General features: G+C 42.3%; 1 protein-coding gene across 2 annotated transcripts in view; it reads left to right on the top strand.

Annotated features, from left to right (window-relative positions):
- The window catches only part of slc12a5a (solute carrier family 12 member 5a), a 138,527-nt gene that overhangs the window by 33,886 nt on the left and 86,303 nt on the right, over positions 1–18,338 (top strand). The window contains exon 2 of one of the 2 annotated variants that reach the window (XM_070903471.1): positions 10,506–10,528. The exons of the other annotated variant lie outside the window; for it this stretch is intronic. Coding sequence (XP_070759572.1) covers positions 10,506–10,528 — 23 coding nt within the window. The remainder of the gene's footprint in view (positions 1–10,505; positions 10,529–18,338) is intronic. 2 annotated transcript variants of the gene reach the window in all.

The raw sequence follows: 18,338 nt of genomic DNA on the forward strand, positions 1-18,338 counted from the left end.
TCAAAATGAAGACAAAGAAGTATGTTTAAGTAATTATTTCAACATATTCCCAGCATCCTCTCTTACCAAGAAGTCAAAATCTCTGGCTGTTTTTGCACAGGAAGAACTGCACCTTCTCACTGTTTTACACCAGATTATTGGCAGCATGGATTCACAGGATTTAAGTTTACTTTTTGATAACATATCAGTCACTGTTAAAGAATTAGCTTAAATAACATCTAAATATATATATATAGTTTTTTTGAAGGTTCCACTAAAGAATTGCAATCAATAATGATTTCCATAATCATTACATGTATTTTAAAAAAAAACTGAAAATGGTCGAATCATATTGACACAATGTCACTATCCAGGATACATGTCCAATCCTGCAAAGGTGATGTGACACACTGTCAATGCGTGACTCTACAGTTGAATCCAGTCGTATGCTATAACCTGAAATGATCTACCTCCCTGATATAGTCGTAATTCTATCAGCCACGGGCCGAGCTGTAATCTTATTATCTGTTGTTAACAGAGTTGGGGTTGGGTGGGGGCTCGGCAGCGATGGGGATCTCCACAGGGCAGATTACCCCTGCATTATCCACTCAGAATAGGACATTATCACCTATCACAAGCCAGAGGTGTCAATTGATCCAATCAGATTGTCCCTCTAGTGATGCGGGCCACTCCCATCACCAGTTAATTATAAAGAAGATGAGACTCTTTACCTCAGTGGGCAGAGCTGACACAGCCTCATGGTCTGTAACTGTACTGCATGTTGCTCCACAGTGGAGCGACATGCGTCATGTGAGAACAGAGGTTTGACCTCTGTGAAGGTCGAGAGTCATTTCACTTTGTGCTCACTTAACAGGGAGTGTTTTCATCAATAGATTGTAAAGCTCAGCCTTGTTCTGAAGTCTTTCAGTATTTCTTGACTGTATTGAACATTAATTGATCCAAGAAATCTGCTGGATGTTCTAGCTGACAACTTTAATCGAGGGGACCACTTTCTGTGTTAACTTTCATTTGGACTCAGAGACGAGCATTTTAAATAATTTAGGCAAAATGTAAGTTTATCTGGAAAGCTTTATGAGGGTCGTACTGCTTGCCACATTATACAATAAGTTGTTTTGCCCATCCCTTCCTTATTGATCAGCAAAGTCTTGCCACTTGGCTTCCTATCCAGTTCATGACCACAAAGTACAATCCATCGTTGACGCTCACTTTGCCAGCAGATAGACTGACAAAATATAAATATAAAATCCATGTGCACAAAAGTTGTTTGATATTTGATTGCCTGACATGCTGAGAAATTGTCCAAGTGGAATAAACAGATTTTGGCTAAAAACAAACAAAAAAGCCTCAAAGAAAGCAGGCATGTGCAGACACATCCTGTATCTGCACCAAGTGTTGAGCCATTCAGCGGCAGACAATTTTCTGGAAGTTATCTGAACAGTTGGTGAGGACCTGTCAAAGAATCAACATCATGTGGCGACGTGGCCACACTGGTCGTAAAGGTCTGCAGAAAATAGCTTGAGTGACTGTAACCGGCTTAAATGCAGAAATGGTAGAAATGTCAGCTTAGTGCCAACTAGCCTATAGGTACACTGTTGCAGAACAGACAGAAATAGAAACAAAGGTCAATCTGGCATAAAATTGACACCAGATTGCTTAATGTGGGAACAGTAATGAGGTGACCTTTCATGAGGAACGCATCTATCTGAGCTGTGGTTTTAAGCACATAAAGCACAAGAATGAAGTTTCTCAGATATGTCAGATACAGAGGGACAACCTTTTAAAACAGGAGTGAGGCATCATTACATCTTTGAACTATTTTTAAGAAATCTTACACATTTTAGTTTTACTTAAAATGAAAGAGGTTAAATTGCATTTTAATCTGTAGCGTGATGCATTTGCCACTTTTTCCTAACTTCAGTCATAATGGCTGACCTGTTTGTGCATGCCCCGTACGTTTGTACAGCTGCACGGGAGCAGAGCAGATAAACGATGGCCTTTTTGAAGCTCACTAGATCTGGACCTCATATCCTGTGGCCCTTTATGAGAAGTAGTGCATTACAAACCAGGCAGAGATCGCACCTGGCTGCTACATATGTACGGTTGGATACCCCTATATTTCTATATTCAGTTTTTCAGTACTGTATTATGTTGTGTTCAAAGACCTGGTCGCCAATATACTACAAATGTGTACAAATATACAAAAACAACCCACCTCACAAAAAAGTATCTTTTATTTATGGAGGACCCGGCCATCATTTTGACATGGGAGAGGAGTTTTACTGCATGTTCTACTGAAAGGTAACGTAGACGTGGTTCGTCAGAGATTTATCTTCACAATACAGTTATTTTAATTTTAATCAATGTTAATGTCAATATATTGATTAATGCAGGTTTAATGACTCTGTCAGCATCCCTACATTATAGACAATTCAGTGTATAAAAGTGTTATATAGAGCAATAAAGTTTCAAGTCTGTTGCACCTCTGACCACACCCACCATCATGATGATATCACAATGCACTGACGCACCCTGGAGTACACTTCTACATCACTGCAGCAAGGTGAGAAGTTAAATTCAGAAAATTAAGTTGCTCTTTAATACACTTAGAAACTCCTCTAATTGACTGTTTTCACAGCAGACATTTTGACTTGCCTCAGCTGGAGAACACAGGTGTAACCAACAACATTTATGGCTTGATGCCATTTAAGTGTGCCAGTAAGCCATGCCAGTGAGCCAACATGCACATTAGCAGGGACCTGGCCCTGGCACATCTAAATGAAATGCAGCTATTATTAAGTTACACCTGTTTGACAAGTCAAAATCTCTGCCAACATCTGTTGACAGTCTGTAAATGTACAATGTTCATATTTGGCCAGTATCTATTAGATGCAGACAGACCCCCCTCAAAACATGATGGTGGCCACTTATGAGCATTAAAGGGATTAAGGAGGAAAGGTTCAATAGACTAACTCGACTCTGTCTTTTATTTAGACTATGCCATGACTGTCTTGTCTCAGCAGAAACAAAGCAGCATGTACATTTCAAAATACTAAGCATCAGGACCATAAGATTAGAACATTAAAGCAGTGTTTAGTCTTATGCTGACAACAAATACAGTCAAAGAAGGCTTTCTGCTCAGAGAGGTTGGTTTAGTTTGTGTTTGTAGGTGTGTGTGTACAAAATTAGTGGCAGCCACAGTAGTAGCCAAAGTCTATAAAAATGTTAGAGTCCACACATTTTACAATAACCCTTTAAAACCTTCCTACTTCAGTACTAAAGGCAGAATGTTTTTAAAGGTTACACAACAGAGCCAAATGCGTATGTTATAAAAAAAGGATTTTTTCTAATAATATTTTTCCCTCCTGAGAGTGGAGCAAATGAGCAGCTGAAACTCATCAGGGATTTGAAGGGGTGATGTTCCAGTTGTGAAAGTTTCTTTGTTATTCTTAACACAACATCCACTGCATTTAATTTCCACAAATTTACCAAATATGGCTGCCAGCTCCTTACTAAGATAATCCCTCTGATCATGTTTCTGTGAAGCCTGAACCAAACATTGGTTTGTGCTGCACTGGATAAATCGCCCCCTTTCCATCTCAGTCAAGTGTCTCCTTTCTGACGTCAACAGATGTTCTGTGCTCTAAAGCAGCTTACATGAGCAGCCTACAAAAACCTTTAGTATGTTGCTCCAAGCAAGGAACTGCCTACAGTACCTTGGTGTTCTTGACATCATGTACCAGCTTATTGATGCACTGTTTGAAGGGTTTTGTAGTGGTTCTTATTATAAAAATACCATTAGACTATGGTAGGCCTCTATATACACATAGACTTATCAGGCATACTGGTATGGATGGTCACAAATTCCATGTTTGTGCATGAGAGTGTTCCAATTAAATATTATCGGCCAGATTTACTAAGAAAATAGCAAAAATACGGAGGTAAATGCAGCCAAACGCACACATAAATGTCAAAACAAAAAGAAGTATAGTTTCATTCTGTAGTGATTTTACAGGATGGTCACGTTCACAGCAAGAGTGGGTCCACTTGTATCCCGGCATATACTGGTGTCACAGCTGGGCGGCGACCCGACAGTAGAAGACAAATCAAGTGGACCCAACGTTAGAATATCGGAAGCTAGAGAGCTACCACGGCTGGATGTAAAATAAGTGGGGTGGACAAAAATGGGAAAAGTGGGGGGGTATGTCCCCTCTGTCCCCTCTGTCCCTAGTGAATGTTACGCCCAGAGGAACTGTGAAACAGAGGAAAGGTCACAGGGTTTTTTTTTCTTACTTTTTTCAGGTTTTTCCAAATACAAGACAGAATGTATCATACACAGCACTGCAAACGCCATTGTTTGTTTACATTCTTGTTCCGGGAAGTCGGCACCTCCTTCCCGATGACATCACGCAGGACTTGAAAGATGGCAAGCCATGATTGGTCGGGGACCAACGTGTAGTCTGTCATGTCTCTTGGCCACAGCAAGAATAAGAATTTATGATGTTTAATCTGACACAGTGGCCATCTTAACAGACAAAAATATTGTGTAGTCTGGTCCCATGAGTCTTGTACGCAAACAATTTTCAAACAAGAGATTGCCTCGATATTCTGGTTTGACCAAACCGGGGTGGTAATCATTGCAGGTAGGCCAGAAAATGTAGAGCCATGTATGGAAATTAGCCCTCATTACTTTCTGTTCTCATTCAGGGTGAAGCTCCCCGCTCCTTCTTCTTCTCTCACTTCATTTTTCTCTCTCTGTTGCTCCGTCTGTTTTCTTTGGAGGAAATAAAACTGGGTCATATCTTCCTTCCTCCTCCTCCTCCTCCTACTCCTCCTCCTCAGTGGCATAGATGGAATAAATAGGGAAAAAAAAGGTGAATTAATGCAGTGCTGGTGGATGTATAGGGAGATGGAGATGCATGGATGGCAGTAAATGCATGGTCATCCACACACACACACACACACACACTTACACACACACACACACACACACACATCTGCTGTACACACATATGCTCATACATTGCATCTAGTGTAACACTCAATCCAGAGGCACTTGAAACATATCTCTCCTCTCTCAGTGCATCTTATTGTGTGCTTTTTTCTTTCCAGTGCAAGGTGCATCTCACCGCTGCTTTTCTTCCCGCTACGTCTTTATCTAACATTTCAGGGGTTTCAGCGTGGACTGCCTGCCGCCACAGCTCAATAGTTCTGTCAGGTTCACCTTTTTAATGTGGGAAGATGTCAGAGTCTCCCTTCACACACATAAACACACACACACACACACACACACACTGACACACAGACACACAGATAAGCTGCACGCATATGCTACAACATCTTCAACAGTAACTAACAATACAACACTATCACAATGCTCTGTGTTGCACATGTTAACAATGATGCCATAATTTGAGAGTTTATAGAATGTGATTATTATTGTCCTGTTGCTTCAACACAAACATTTTTCATAAGGAATCATTACTTTTTAAAAAGATGACCAAAATATGTACTGAGTGGGACACTTTGCAGCTGAAGCAACAAGGTAATGGTGACACTGTTTATAAATGACCTCAAACATATCTTTGGCATTTCTGTACCACAGCTACTTCACCTGTCTATGATAGTTGACTACTCAATAGTTCTACAATACATGCACTTTTGTTTAATGGATTGTATTATGCAAGACGGGCGGCACGTGGTGCAGAAGAGGGTTCTGGGTTCGAATGTGTCCAAACAATCCAAAGACACGCAGGTTAGGTTAACTGACAACTCTAAATTAAAGGTGTGACTGTGAGCGTGATTGGCTGTCCATGTGTCAGCCCTGTGATTGACTGGCGTACCCCGCCTCTCGGCCACTGTCAGCTGGGATCCCCCCCCCCCGCGACCCTCTAAGGATAAGCGGTTAAAGATAATGGATAATAAATGGATTACGCAGGACAATCATTTATAGTTACTGTTACATCTGTATAACTAAAGAGAGGAAACAAATTTGCATAAGACTCTCTTACTAAGTATTTAAAGTTCCTCTGTAAAACCCATAATCCACAGTTTTAATAAAAAGCAGTGACACTTGGTTCCAGTATATTATCGCAAGAGAACACATTGCGACATGTTTGTCTCTTCCCTAAATTTGAATAGTCATCTACACAAATGCGCTTAGGTGGCAACACATACACATACCGCACCATGTTCAAAGTTGGAGCTTGGAAGGAGTTAATACCAGAATTGGTACATCAGTATTCAGACATCAAACTTAACTGTCTGAGTCTTCAGGTATGTGTGCAGGGTGGAGTAACGAAAAAACAGCTGTCTGCATTCATCCGCTATTCAGACTGTTGCTGTGCTCACTGTTCAGAAAGGAGCCGGGTTAAAGTCCAGCACAACTGCTTGATGTATATGAATACGTCTGTGGGCAATATGACAGTCACACAAATAAAGGCATATTTATAACAGTAAAGAGTTCAGTTCATCTGGCAGACCTGATATCATTTATATCAGGGCCTGGTCTCTGACAACAAAGAGAAGGCCTACCAAGAAGAAGGGACTCACCCGGAGAACTGCTGCCAGGAGAACAACCTCACATGCAGACTTAGGAGCTGATAGTTGCTTTTGGGAGGAAGCAGGAGAGAAATTATCAACCCCTCAGGATCAACGGATCCTTAGTGGCCTCAGTGTCAGCATCACAGAGGATTTATGGTCCTCTCACACCAGCACGTTGGTGAAGAAAGCCCATCAGTGTCTCCACCACCTCAGACGCCTAAGGGACTTCAGACTGCCCCTCAAAGACTTACTTCACCTGCACAGTGGTGCATCCTGACAGGCAGCATCACTGCCTAGTTTGGGAGCAGCACTAAGAGGGACTATCTGGCCCTGCAGAGGGTGGTGCGGTAAGCTGAACGCACCATCTGAGCCCTCAGCCCTATAAGACGTTTACACCAGGAGGTGCAGGACGAGGGCTGATGGGATTATAAGACCTCGATCACCCCAACAACAGACTCTTCTCTCCGCTGCAGTCAGGGAGGCGCTACTGCTGCCTCAAGGCCGAAACAGAGAGGATGAGGAGGAGTTTCTTCCCTCAGGCCATCTGGGTCCTGAGCCAGTGACTCTTTCTTCGCTTACATAATTTATTAACTCATGATTGTAATACATCCACACACTGCTGATATGATACGTGCCGGTGGCATAGTTTAAATGTTCTGAAACTCATCCATGGTCATACGGTTTCATTTCTCTGAAATGTACGGATATACTGTTTTATAGATTTATAACCTGGTCACTCATTCAATATCTGTTTGATATAGAAATATAACCGGTTATTCATGTTCTGCAACAGTCTAACAGTTGACTTTCCCTTTTAATTATCATTTCTTATGCATAAGAAACCACTTTAGAAATGGATAAAAACTCCAAATGAGCCAAAGTTCAAGTGAAAGGAGAGGTGTGAACAGTCTACAGGCTGCGCCTCAGGTTGATTGATTTGTCTGAGGCTGCTAAATGTTATGTGTTCATGCTCATAGTGTTGTCAGTCTTTTGATATGGGAGGTCATTTCACCAAACTGCATCAAAACTTTATTGTGCGGCATTCAAACAATAGGATAAAAATTCAATGAAAATACTACACACATATACTATATAGTCGCAATACTCCAGTAAAATTTTGCCCGGTATATCACAATAAAAGGTAAAAACACACCCACACCATGTGTTTTAAGAACCTCCAATAGGGCAACGTATGCTACGTAAATTATCATGATTATCATGGAGATATCATTTCAATGAATCTCTAGACATTTAAGGGTCCTATGTTTATTTGCATCTTGCTTCCTGATGTTTTTTCATATAATTTGCATTACAAGTACAACTAAATTAAAATGGTCAACATGCTGCTTTTGCTTTTTCTGTCTCTTGGATTAAATTCAGTTATCTGGTTTAAAGGAATGGGGTAGATCAATAGAAAATCCCTAAATCAATGTATGCATTCACAGAGCATGCTTGAATGTAAATAACTTTTGCATATCTTTTGTTTATGTTTACACCACGCATATGCATGTACACGTCTACACATATACATATACAGTACACTACCTTTAACACGCTCAGCATGTAGAGAGAGTCGATGACCTCTGTATGCTTTTTTTTTTCCCTGAGAGTCAGAGTGGCTGCTGTGGAAGGATTAGGCGATTAGAAAGACAACGCTCTGAGATTGTCCAGCAGGCCTCATCAGATAAAACATGTTTAGAGCAAACAAAAGCCCGGCTCTGCGGTGTCGGAACATCGCCAGACCACTTTGATCTCCTCGCTCTTCCTATCGAGGCTACAAGAATCTCCCTCACATCTTCAGATGCCTGTCTCGCAATCAAAGCCTTGTCAGATGTGGGGGCTCGTTTCTCAGTACTGCCCCGGCTATTTTCAGATTAATTACTTGACAGCCCCTCTGAGGGCCAAGAGGTTCTGCCAGCCCTGCAGGTTTCAACTCTTAACAAATCTCTGACACCGTACACATGTAGGAGACTCTCTGCTCTGGTGAATAATATATTATGTTGTTAAGTTATGTAACAACAGCCCATCAACTGGGGCTAACGAGGACTGGTTTCAAAAGTTTTACACAATCTGCGGAATTGATTTCTGCCCTTCTTTGTCCCTCTCATGTTTCCCACTCACATTCGATAACAACGGTCAGTCGTGTTCTTTCATATTGCAATATCAGCCTTTCGCAAGGGACAAAGCTCTGATTAGATTTGTTTGTGAAGGACAAATTTTAAAAAAAGCGGGTTGATTCAATAAAGAGAATTTACACAGTGGGTGTAAACTTGTTATTCAATTTGGCAGCGCCAGGTAAACTGATGGACAGCAGTAGATGGAATCCACCCAGACTCTTCTGAATAACATCCATTATCGTCCACAGTCCACTTCAAATTACCCCCCAGGAGACCAAGGCAGGATTCATTTTCTTGAGCCCATCCTAACACAATTTCAAAAAAAATTTCCTTAAGTGTTTGCACATGCATGTATGTTTGTGTTTGTCCTCAGGCTTGCCGTAGGAGGATATTTTCGAGCAGAGCCTGATCAGATTTACAGTCGAGAGAGTGAATAAGACACGTGGGAAATCTAGTCGAGCTGAACTCATCAACAGAAGTGCTCAAGTATTGTGCTAACAAACTGCATTCTCAAATTGTTTCACTATGGCTCAGCAATAGCACTCAGCCTCACATTATGTTTGTGGAAGTCATTTTAATGTTTGCATATTTCATTCTCAAAATGGCTGAGACAGAAAACCAAAATGCATTATTTATCACAATGCAGCTTCAATTAGATTTATTGCAGCCATCATCAAGTAAAGCTTTGACTTATGAGGGTTATTTTGAGCCGATTAATTATACACTCTACTCATATAGCATGAAGTCTACCCAGTGCTGTGTTTGTGTGAAGCAAACAAACCTGTTGTGAACGTCGTCATTTTTGGGATCAGTTTGGTGGCTCAGATGTGTCTTAACGTGAATGCTGACTGAGCCTTTTCCGGGTGACATTTCTGACAGATCAAGAAAGCCTGTGTATTGCATTATTTAAGTGTAAGTGCCTTCTCTCACTCCAAATATTTTTTGATTTGAGACACTGAGGGAATTCAGAGAGAATATTACGGATGCTGTTTCATTTTAAAACTTTTGACGCTCCTCTAGCCGCACACTTGGAGATGAGTAGTGAAGAACCGCTTTTTTAAGCTTCCTAAAATTTTCCGTTTCTTGTTTAGTTTTGTCTTTTGTGTCCAGTTGAAGTTTTAACTCCGTGTCCAGGGCTTTTGTTCCTTTGGCTGCTGGATGCTGTAAAATGCTGCATGCCCTTGTCAACGTTTGGAGGTGCTCAGACAGACCATAATGATCTGGCAGGAGTCCAAGACACTGCAACACATGAGGAGACGAGGCTCTGCTGCTGATACTATAGGTTGGAAGTGGTTGTCCTCTCGCTTTATCTCGTCCTATAACAAACGGAGCTCCCTGAGGGGCTCACTGTTGTGCAGTGAGATCATGTGTAGCAGTCTGATACTGAAAGCTGGTTCTGAACTGAAACTGGTTCCAAATTTATAAGACCTGGGGATTTGTTAAGAAACATGGTTTTTGATTCCAGTAATTGAGTCCTGAAAGTTTGGACCTATGAATTTCTGCTTACTTATTGTATGCATCCTTGTGTGTGTATAGTGATAACAATCAGGTCGACCAGCTCCACTTAAAAGTGTGATATAACATAATGCTATCAGATTAAGAATCATAAAAACTTTATTGTTCATCATATGCAAAGGATGAGTCTCTCTGCCTCACATAACGGAGCAATATTTTGACTATTTTTTGACGTTTTTTCCACTTCGGTTTTGGTACAAATAAGATATAACATGTTAAACAGTGAGCTTTAGAGGAGTTTTGGACAGAGCCAGGCTAGCTGTTTCCAGCCTTTATGCTAAGCTAAGCTAGAGAGTGATATCGATCTTCTCAGTTTAACTCTCTGTGAGAAAGCGAACAAGCATGTGTCCCAAAATGTATTCCTTTAAATACAAAGGTTTGGTATTCAACAGACAGTCCTTTGATGTATTTTCTTACTTAATTAACATACTGATAAACTGCACCAGAATCTGCTAATAACCAGAATCAATGAGCAGAACCAGTGTCTATAAAATCCAAACTGAATCCGAGCATATCCTGTGTTTATTTATCTTCGCTGTGTGCTGTACTTTATTACATGGTGTCATTAAGTAGACAGTACAGTCCATGACACACTAAATCATTCTCATTGCTTTAATAAATCGATTAGAGAACTTATAGTTTTTGCCAAAAAGTCCTTCGAGAGTCATCTTTCCTGTTCTCTTCCTTTTATGACTCGTCTCACATTCATTTACTCCTTGTATCTCTTAAAGGCCAGCACCCTCTATTTCACCTCCCTCTCCTTTTGATGACACAAGGTCACAAGAGGTCAGCGAGCCCTGCTCCGAAACATAATTGAATTTCTTTTGACCATGGCCTGTCATCATTAAAAGTATTTGGAGGGTGTGCGTTTCTCTCCTTCATTAGCAGGCTCTTGAGTAGAGTGGACCAGGTCAATATGACCTTAGCATGGCTCTATTTAGTAAAACATTACTCAACAAAGAGTGTCCCAATCCAGCTCTAAGTTCATGACATTTAGATGAGCCTTCAATCGAACCCTTGAAAATGTAAATTTATCCTTTCTGTCTGTAAGAAACCCTGTTTAAAAATTATTCTCTCAAAGGTGATTAATTTGTAGGAGTGCTCCTATGTGCTCCCAGTGCAAGTACGTTCACACATGAATGCCGGCTCACACGCATGTAATCGGGCACAGATAACGAGTACAACTTCAGGAAAATGTGTGACTCATGCATCTGCATTTAGTCATAAAAGCCTCTTATTTGTCAATACCCCAGTCGACTCTCTCGCTCTCTCTCCTCTCTCTTTCTGTCTCTTTATAACAAACAAACTGCAAAACCTACAACCTTTTGGTAGCTACACATTAGCAACGACATCTCTGCCTATTGACGACAATTCCCCGACGCTCAAATGCATGTATTTTTACACTGTCTCTCACACACACAGGCACTCAGAAGAAGGGTCACTATTTTAGTTTCATTGTAGTATTACATGCATCTACTATCATTGTAGTTTTCACTGCCTCTACCTCCCATACTGTAGCTGAAGGGTTGCATTTGGCAGTGTCTGATTGTTGTAAGGGTTTGGGCTAATCCAATAACAGGGCCCTGTTTGTAGACAAGACACTGTTGAGTTGTCAGCAAGCCATGCTGCTTAAGAAATAAGAAAGCCTTCAGATGCCTGAGTGAGTCAGCAGTACATGCACAGAATAGTGCCCACAGTAAATTTGAAATGCATTAATTAAACTTTCTGATGGTTGAATTGAACCAAATAAGAAAAAAGTGAATAGCAGAGTAAGAATTTGTCTTCAGAAATCGTTGGTATACGAGTTCTTGCAGCTCTGTACAGACCAATGAATTTCCTTCTTTGGATAATAAAGTTCAATTTGATTTTATTTGAAGCGATCTTTAAAGGTTAGCCACGTTCACCTCAGATCTACTTGATTGAATCTGTGCTTTCAGTAAATCCCTGGATGGAAAAAAAGGAATTTTAAAGTTTTACCTCAAACTAAAATACACTGAATAACAACTTTTTATCTAATATTATTTTGCGTTTCTCTGAAACATCCACTTTCATATATATGTTTTAACGTCATCCAGTCTTATCAATAGATTTCCTTTTGAAAAGTGTAACTGAGCCTTCTGTTTGTTCTTATTGGGAAACAGCTGCTGTGCCAGCAGGTCCCTCTGCTCCAGTGCATTCAGTGCTTGTCTGCCGTCTTCCTCGTACATTCCTACTTCTCGTTGCCTTGAAGCACAATCAATTCTTGTCATCCAACATATCTTTGGATATAAATGGTGCAAAAACAACAGTTTTGATGTCAAATAAACAAATTTTGAGTTCCAACACCTGCTCCATTTTGTAATCTTGCAGATGCTGTAATTGTATTGTATTGGGTGAAAGTCCTTTTTAAACATCCAGCAGACTGGTGTAAATGTGGTGGTGACTGGCAGATGAATGCAATAGACCACTTCCTCCTTGTGGTTCGCAGATATCCTGAAGTAAACACATTTCTTTGCCATCATCTGCCTGACAAGTACATGCTCTCTCTCACCTGTCCTTTGTTCTACATCTAGGTGATGTATCAACCACCTTCTCCCTGTCCTCTCCCTCTTCATTCTACAGAAGATGTCCTTCCCTCTCCAAACTATCTATTGTGTGCTGACTGTAAACAAGACATGACTACCCCAGTAAAGTAATACAGACAACCGAGAAACTGAAATTTTCTGATTCTGTGTGAAGTTTTTAGGGCCAGGGACCATTTCAACAACTGATCATGTAATAGACGTTTTATAGAACACTCTAATACGTAAATAATTCATACTGAGATTACTTGATGGCACCATATGTGAGTCAGTAGAGAAGGTATTGAGTTACATGGGTGGCATACATGGGTGGTTTTGAGCTGTTGATTTCTAAACATAGTGCATGAATTTGCATTTTCTCAAGGAGCCCCATTTCAAGGTCAGTTTTGTCCAACAAGACGTTACATTGCTCAACAATGTAAAACAACAAATTACTCAAACTTACAGTTGGCTCCTTGCCTGCCTTGTTTCCCTCTTAATCAAAATATTGCTGAGATTTGGCAGTGTGTTAGCTAACGTCAGCTGGTTTGGTTGTGTGCAAAATAAGCTTTCATTTCATTCAGCCAGCTCGCATGGAACGGTTATATCAATGTGTGAGTTAATGTTCGGTGTCCAGGCTGTGACATTTAAACCTGCTCAGAGGGGGACAATAACCTCACTCCACCTGTCTTTGGGGAAATTTGAGTCTACAGGTGGTGGGCTGAGCATTGGGAGCTTGACTAGATCACCTGATTTAAAAGGGTGTGTTGGATATGTGTTGCAGACAGTCATATATGTCACACGTGTGTGTATTAGCACTACTTTTCAGACCTAAATGTTGGCATTGTTTGTCACATTAGCCAACCATGTTAGCAACTAAAATATTAGTGGGACCTCCAGTACCACTAGTGGAAATAGTTACGGTCCAAAAGGGCGACAAAATTTAATTTTATGGAAACATGATGGTGCAAATCTATTTCACCCTAGCGTCCCATTTCTATTTAATGTTTATTATTTTATGTAGCATGGACCACAGCATTTATAGCCTGAGCTAGTTTGCAGTGCTCAACCTGAGATTGACCTTTTATATAAAATACCTAAAACTAGATATGACATCAAGAAATAGCTAAACGTCTAAACAGCTGAGTAGACGTTACACTGGGTTGTTGTCCTTCATGCAGCTTAACAGACGCTTGGTATCCGCTGCACAAAATTAAGTTAACCATTTACTAGTCCACTAGCTTCCATCCATCCAAACGACAGCAGTAACGACCAGTCATTGTGGAGTAAATGTCCTGCCCACAGTGACTGTTGCAGGGCAGGACTCTCATTTACAGTAGATGTCTAGTATTGATCAGTACTACATCTACATAATCATCATCTCGTGTTTGAAAGCAGACCGAGGCTACAGTAACATCAGAGTTCAGTGTGTGAGGCACATTCATGTAGTATTGTTAATGACGTACACTTGCTGTTTTCCTGTTTAACTCCACATCATTTAGAAAACAAGAAAAATCTCTGTCGTCCTGTGTAGCCAGTTAACCATGTCATGGTTAACCAAATAGATAGCTTGCTTCAAACTTCACATAGTATAATCTACATTAAGCAATGATGAGCATTCAGGACACAGCTGAACCGACTGAATGTTTCAACTCTGTAAATGCGAAGGCTCTCCCCTCATGGATATTACAGTATAATGTAATTTGTGTGTGTCTTTTGTTATTACAAACAAACTGCTGGCTGTGGTGTGAGTACTAATGAACCAAGAGAAAGAAATGAATCTGTACACACAGCTCAGTGAAGAAATTTATTGCCAAGCTTCAAGGTATTGGTTCTTTGTCAACGTAATTGTACCTTGACAAAACCAGTTTTGTTTGAGACACTGGTAATAAATTTATTCACTGGAGCCGAGCATGCAGTTATATCTTCTCTCCTTCTCTTTTTGTTGAAATCTATTCTGTGCATCAGCGCTACCATGACTAAAACCAAGATTAATTGCTTTCATATCTCTGGTGTGGGATCACAACCGCTGTGCCACACATAGAAACACACACGCAGAGTGTCTTCGTACTACACACGCTTTTTGCACACGGTACACAGTGTACCAGATCAAAATGAATCTGCATGGATCAAAATGAGACCGGTCTAATTGACAGTGAGGCTTCAGTGCTGTGCTGACGGCATACATGTCCTCTCAGTTGGAACCAAACATTTCTACACTGTAAAGGGTGGAGTAAAAGAAAAAATATAAAAGATTAAGAACCATCCTCTGTTTTGTTAGCCGCATGTTCACAGAGAGCAGAGAGGCAGGTGTGTGTATGCATTTGTGCATACAGAAAACCTGATGCACCCTATTGCTGTTACAGTGTGTTTTTCCATGTGTGTGTGCATCATGTACATGGCTCTCCGTGTTTGTCATAAATGCATACAGATGATGTTGATAGGGCTTGTTCATCCCTTGAAGGAAACACAGGCTCTATTTGCATCTGGCATTAAAGTAGCGAGTGAGCGCGGCGGCTTATTACAAAGCCGACAGGAGGAAAAGCCGATGTATAATGCACCTCTGTGGACAGAAAACATCAGAGCAGTGAGGCTACCGCCTGCTCACTCTTCTAACAGCATCAATTCCACTTCCCCAATCACCTCTCTGTGTGACAGCCACGATGAGAAGAGAGAGGCATGGAGGGAGGGGAAAAATATATATAGAAGAAATCACACTACTGCTTGAATATGCAATCAGTTTGGCAGCTACAGTGACTGAGCAACATCATCTGAGCAAGGGAGAGTGAGTGTTTTTTTTGTATCTGTGAGTGGGAGAGATTGAGATCAGGAGCGAGAAAAAAAGAGAGAGACAGAGAAGCAAAGAGGGAATGAGGGAGAGAGCAAGTGTGCAGCTTTGAGGCGTTCCATCATCTACCAAACTCCTGCAGCTTCCCTCTTCCCTCCTCCTCCTCCTCCTCCTCCTGGAGAGAGAGAGAGAGAGAGCAACAGAAAGAGAGAGAGAGAGAGAGAGAGAGAGTCACGCTTACAAGCCAGCGGAGAAGAGACGTCAAGAGGAGGATCTACAAAGGGAGAAAAAAAAATCCTTCTCTCTCTTCTGCTGCTTCTCTTCGTGCATCCTACGGGCAGCGAGGAGCGAAGAGGAGCGAGGAGGATCCGGCTGGCATATTTTCTACGCTGCTTCCCCCTGCGATTTCTGTGGCTGTATAACAGTGGGTGGAGCGCAGGGAGAGCCGCCGAGAGCTCGATCGGTGACATCGCTCCGCAGCAGAAGAAGAGTGCCGTAGAAGAGCCGGGATGCTTAACAACCTGACCGACACAGAGGAGGGGGACGGGGGAGCGCAAAGCCAGGGTGAGTGATGGGATGTGTCATGCAGTCACATACACACGAGCAGATATGCATAAACAGGGACATTCACATGGCAATGCAACACACACAGATACTGTACATCTGCCCACGCAGATGAAACACATAAAGGGAAAGTAAAAATATAAATACCTTGCAAAAACACACAACATGCACAATTTAGGTTTACACGCGCAACCTGATGGGAGTAAGCGGTCACTGGAAGAGGAAGTGTGTGTGCGTGTGTGTATGTGTATATGTGAGTGTTACAGCATTGTACGGTGGTCGGCCTGCTTGCCTCCTCTGCTGCTGCTCTTACTGCAAGGCTGTTGTGACAGGAATAGTAATGGGCTCACTCCATACGATGGATGGTGAGTGTAAGGGCATTACAGCTTTGTCCATCACACGCACACACTTGCACTAATACACACACACACACACACACACACACACACACACACACACAAATACACATATAGTCAAACATACATGCACGTAAAGTACGGAGCATTTTCTGGTGCAGCCGTCCATCGGTTCATTCACTCTTCATGGCAACGTAAATGCTCCCACCACATATGGCACTACTCTGTGGACACGCGGTATGGGCATGTGTACACTCACACAAACACACACTAACACACATACACACACAGCCACTCACAATTACAGATACCAAGCCACCATTGCTACTAATCCCATCGCCCCCAGCTGTCAAAATCAGCCCTCCATCCAATCCCCGTCGCTCAGCCGAGTCCTCAGTCTCTGCAGGCTTTCTGGAGAGAAACCTGTAGGCTGCTGGTGTGTGCAGAGCTGTGTTGTGAGTGCTCTTGTACCGGCTGTTCACCAGAGAGCGCATACCTTCTCAGGCCCAGGCAGAAATTTAACCTATTCTTCTAAGTGCTAGCGACGAACACGGAACAGTGTCATGAAGTCATGAATGCTGTTAAAGTCCCTAGTAACCATTTTCTTACTCATCGGCTTATTTGCACTGAGGATAATTCTGCAGCAGCCCGTGCAGAAGCTGCAAACCGGCAGCATTTCTTTTCCCTCTCTGCTATATGTTAAGGATTGTTGTAGCTCTGCACACATCTCTCTCTCTCTCAAGGCCCAGCTCTCTCCCTCACTGCCCCCCCCCCCCCCCCCCCCCCCCCTCCTTTGCTCTCTACATTTGTCTCAGCTTTTTTCTCACTCTTTCATGTCTCCCATTCTGCGCCATGCACAAATCTCCCTGTTGTTGTCAGTCGTGGACTCTCAGGGATGCACTGGAGAGACAGGTTGCGGATGAGAGAACAGTCACTATGCTGCTTCTCTTACCTGTGAGGGCTTAATGATAAAAATAGACCAGCGCTGGGAACATGAATATTTAACTTAATGCGGGCAACTCTTTTTTTTTGTGAGGGGGGGGATTACAATGGTGCGCTAAGAGCACGGACAGCAGTTGTAAGAGGTTGGCGGCCGGGTTGAAGCATGACCCCGTTTATAAGTGCGACGAATTGGAAGCATCAAGGGCAGGTTACCAAGCGTGACATAAAGCCACATCACAGCGCGGCAGAAGTGTTAAGCTAATATGATTACTTGAGGGTTGCTGTCTCTGTGCGTGCTTCCACCTTTTAGCTTTCACTGTCTGATTTGTGTGTGTGTGTGTGTGTGTGTGTGTGTGTGTGTGTGTGCGTCCATGTGTGTGCAGAATGGAGTTTTAAAGTTGGCACGCATTCTCATACTGAGCACATGCTAATGTGCTGAGAAGTGTGTGTGTGTGTGTGTGTGTGTGTGTTGTAGCTCATCGCCTCTCCTGCTATATATAGATGTCAGCCTGTTTCATTTGTCAGGCTGTCCCTTTTTATCTGTTCCGGGTTAATGCGTAGATATAAGCTATGCATGTAATGTGCACAGAGCCTTGCTGGGACCCTCAGAGGTGCCCGCCACCGCCACCTCCTCCCAACACATCTCTCAGTCTCTCTCTGTTTCTCCCCCTGTGTCACACTCTCCCTCTCTCTCTCTTTTTGTCACTCTGCAGTAGCAGCATCTCTCAGGATAGGACCTCATTCACACCCCCCACCCCCCCCCATCCCTTTCATCTGAATCACAGCTCTGCTAAGCTAGCTGTGCAACAACCTGAATAACTCTGTTTAGTCATCAGTACTATGCAGGGCAGATCCAGATAGGGAGGGCTTTTCGCCTCTTTACAGTAGGAATGTCAGAGGCTGTCGCTGTCCGCTCTCCCCCGGTGCTGAAAGCGACTCCTCCCCCCTCTCTCTCGCCTGACTCCAGTAGTTCTTA

Source organism: Enoplosus armatus, chromosome 3 (assembly GCF_043641665.1).
Source record: "Enoplosus armatus isolate fEnoArm2 chromosome 3, fEnoArm2.hap1, whole genome shotgun sequence".
NCBI classification, from domain to species: domain Eukaryota; kingdom Metazoa; phylum Chordata; class Actinopteri; order Centrarchiformes; family Enoplosidae; genus Enoplosus; species Enoplosus armatus.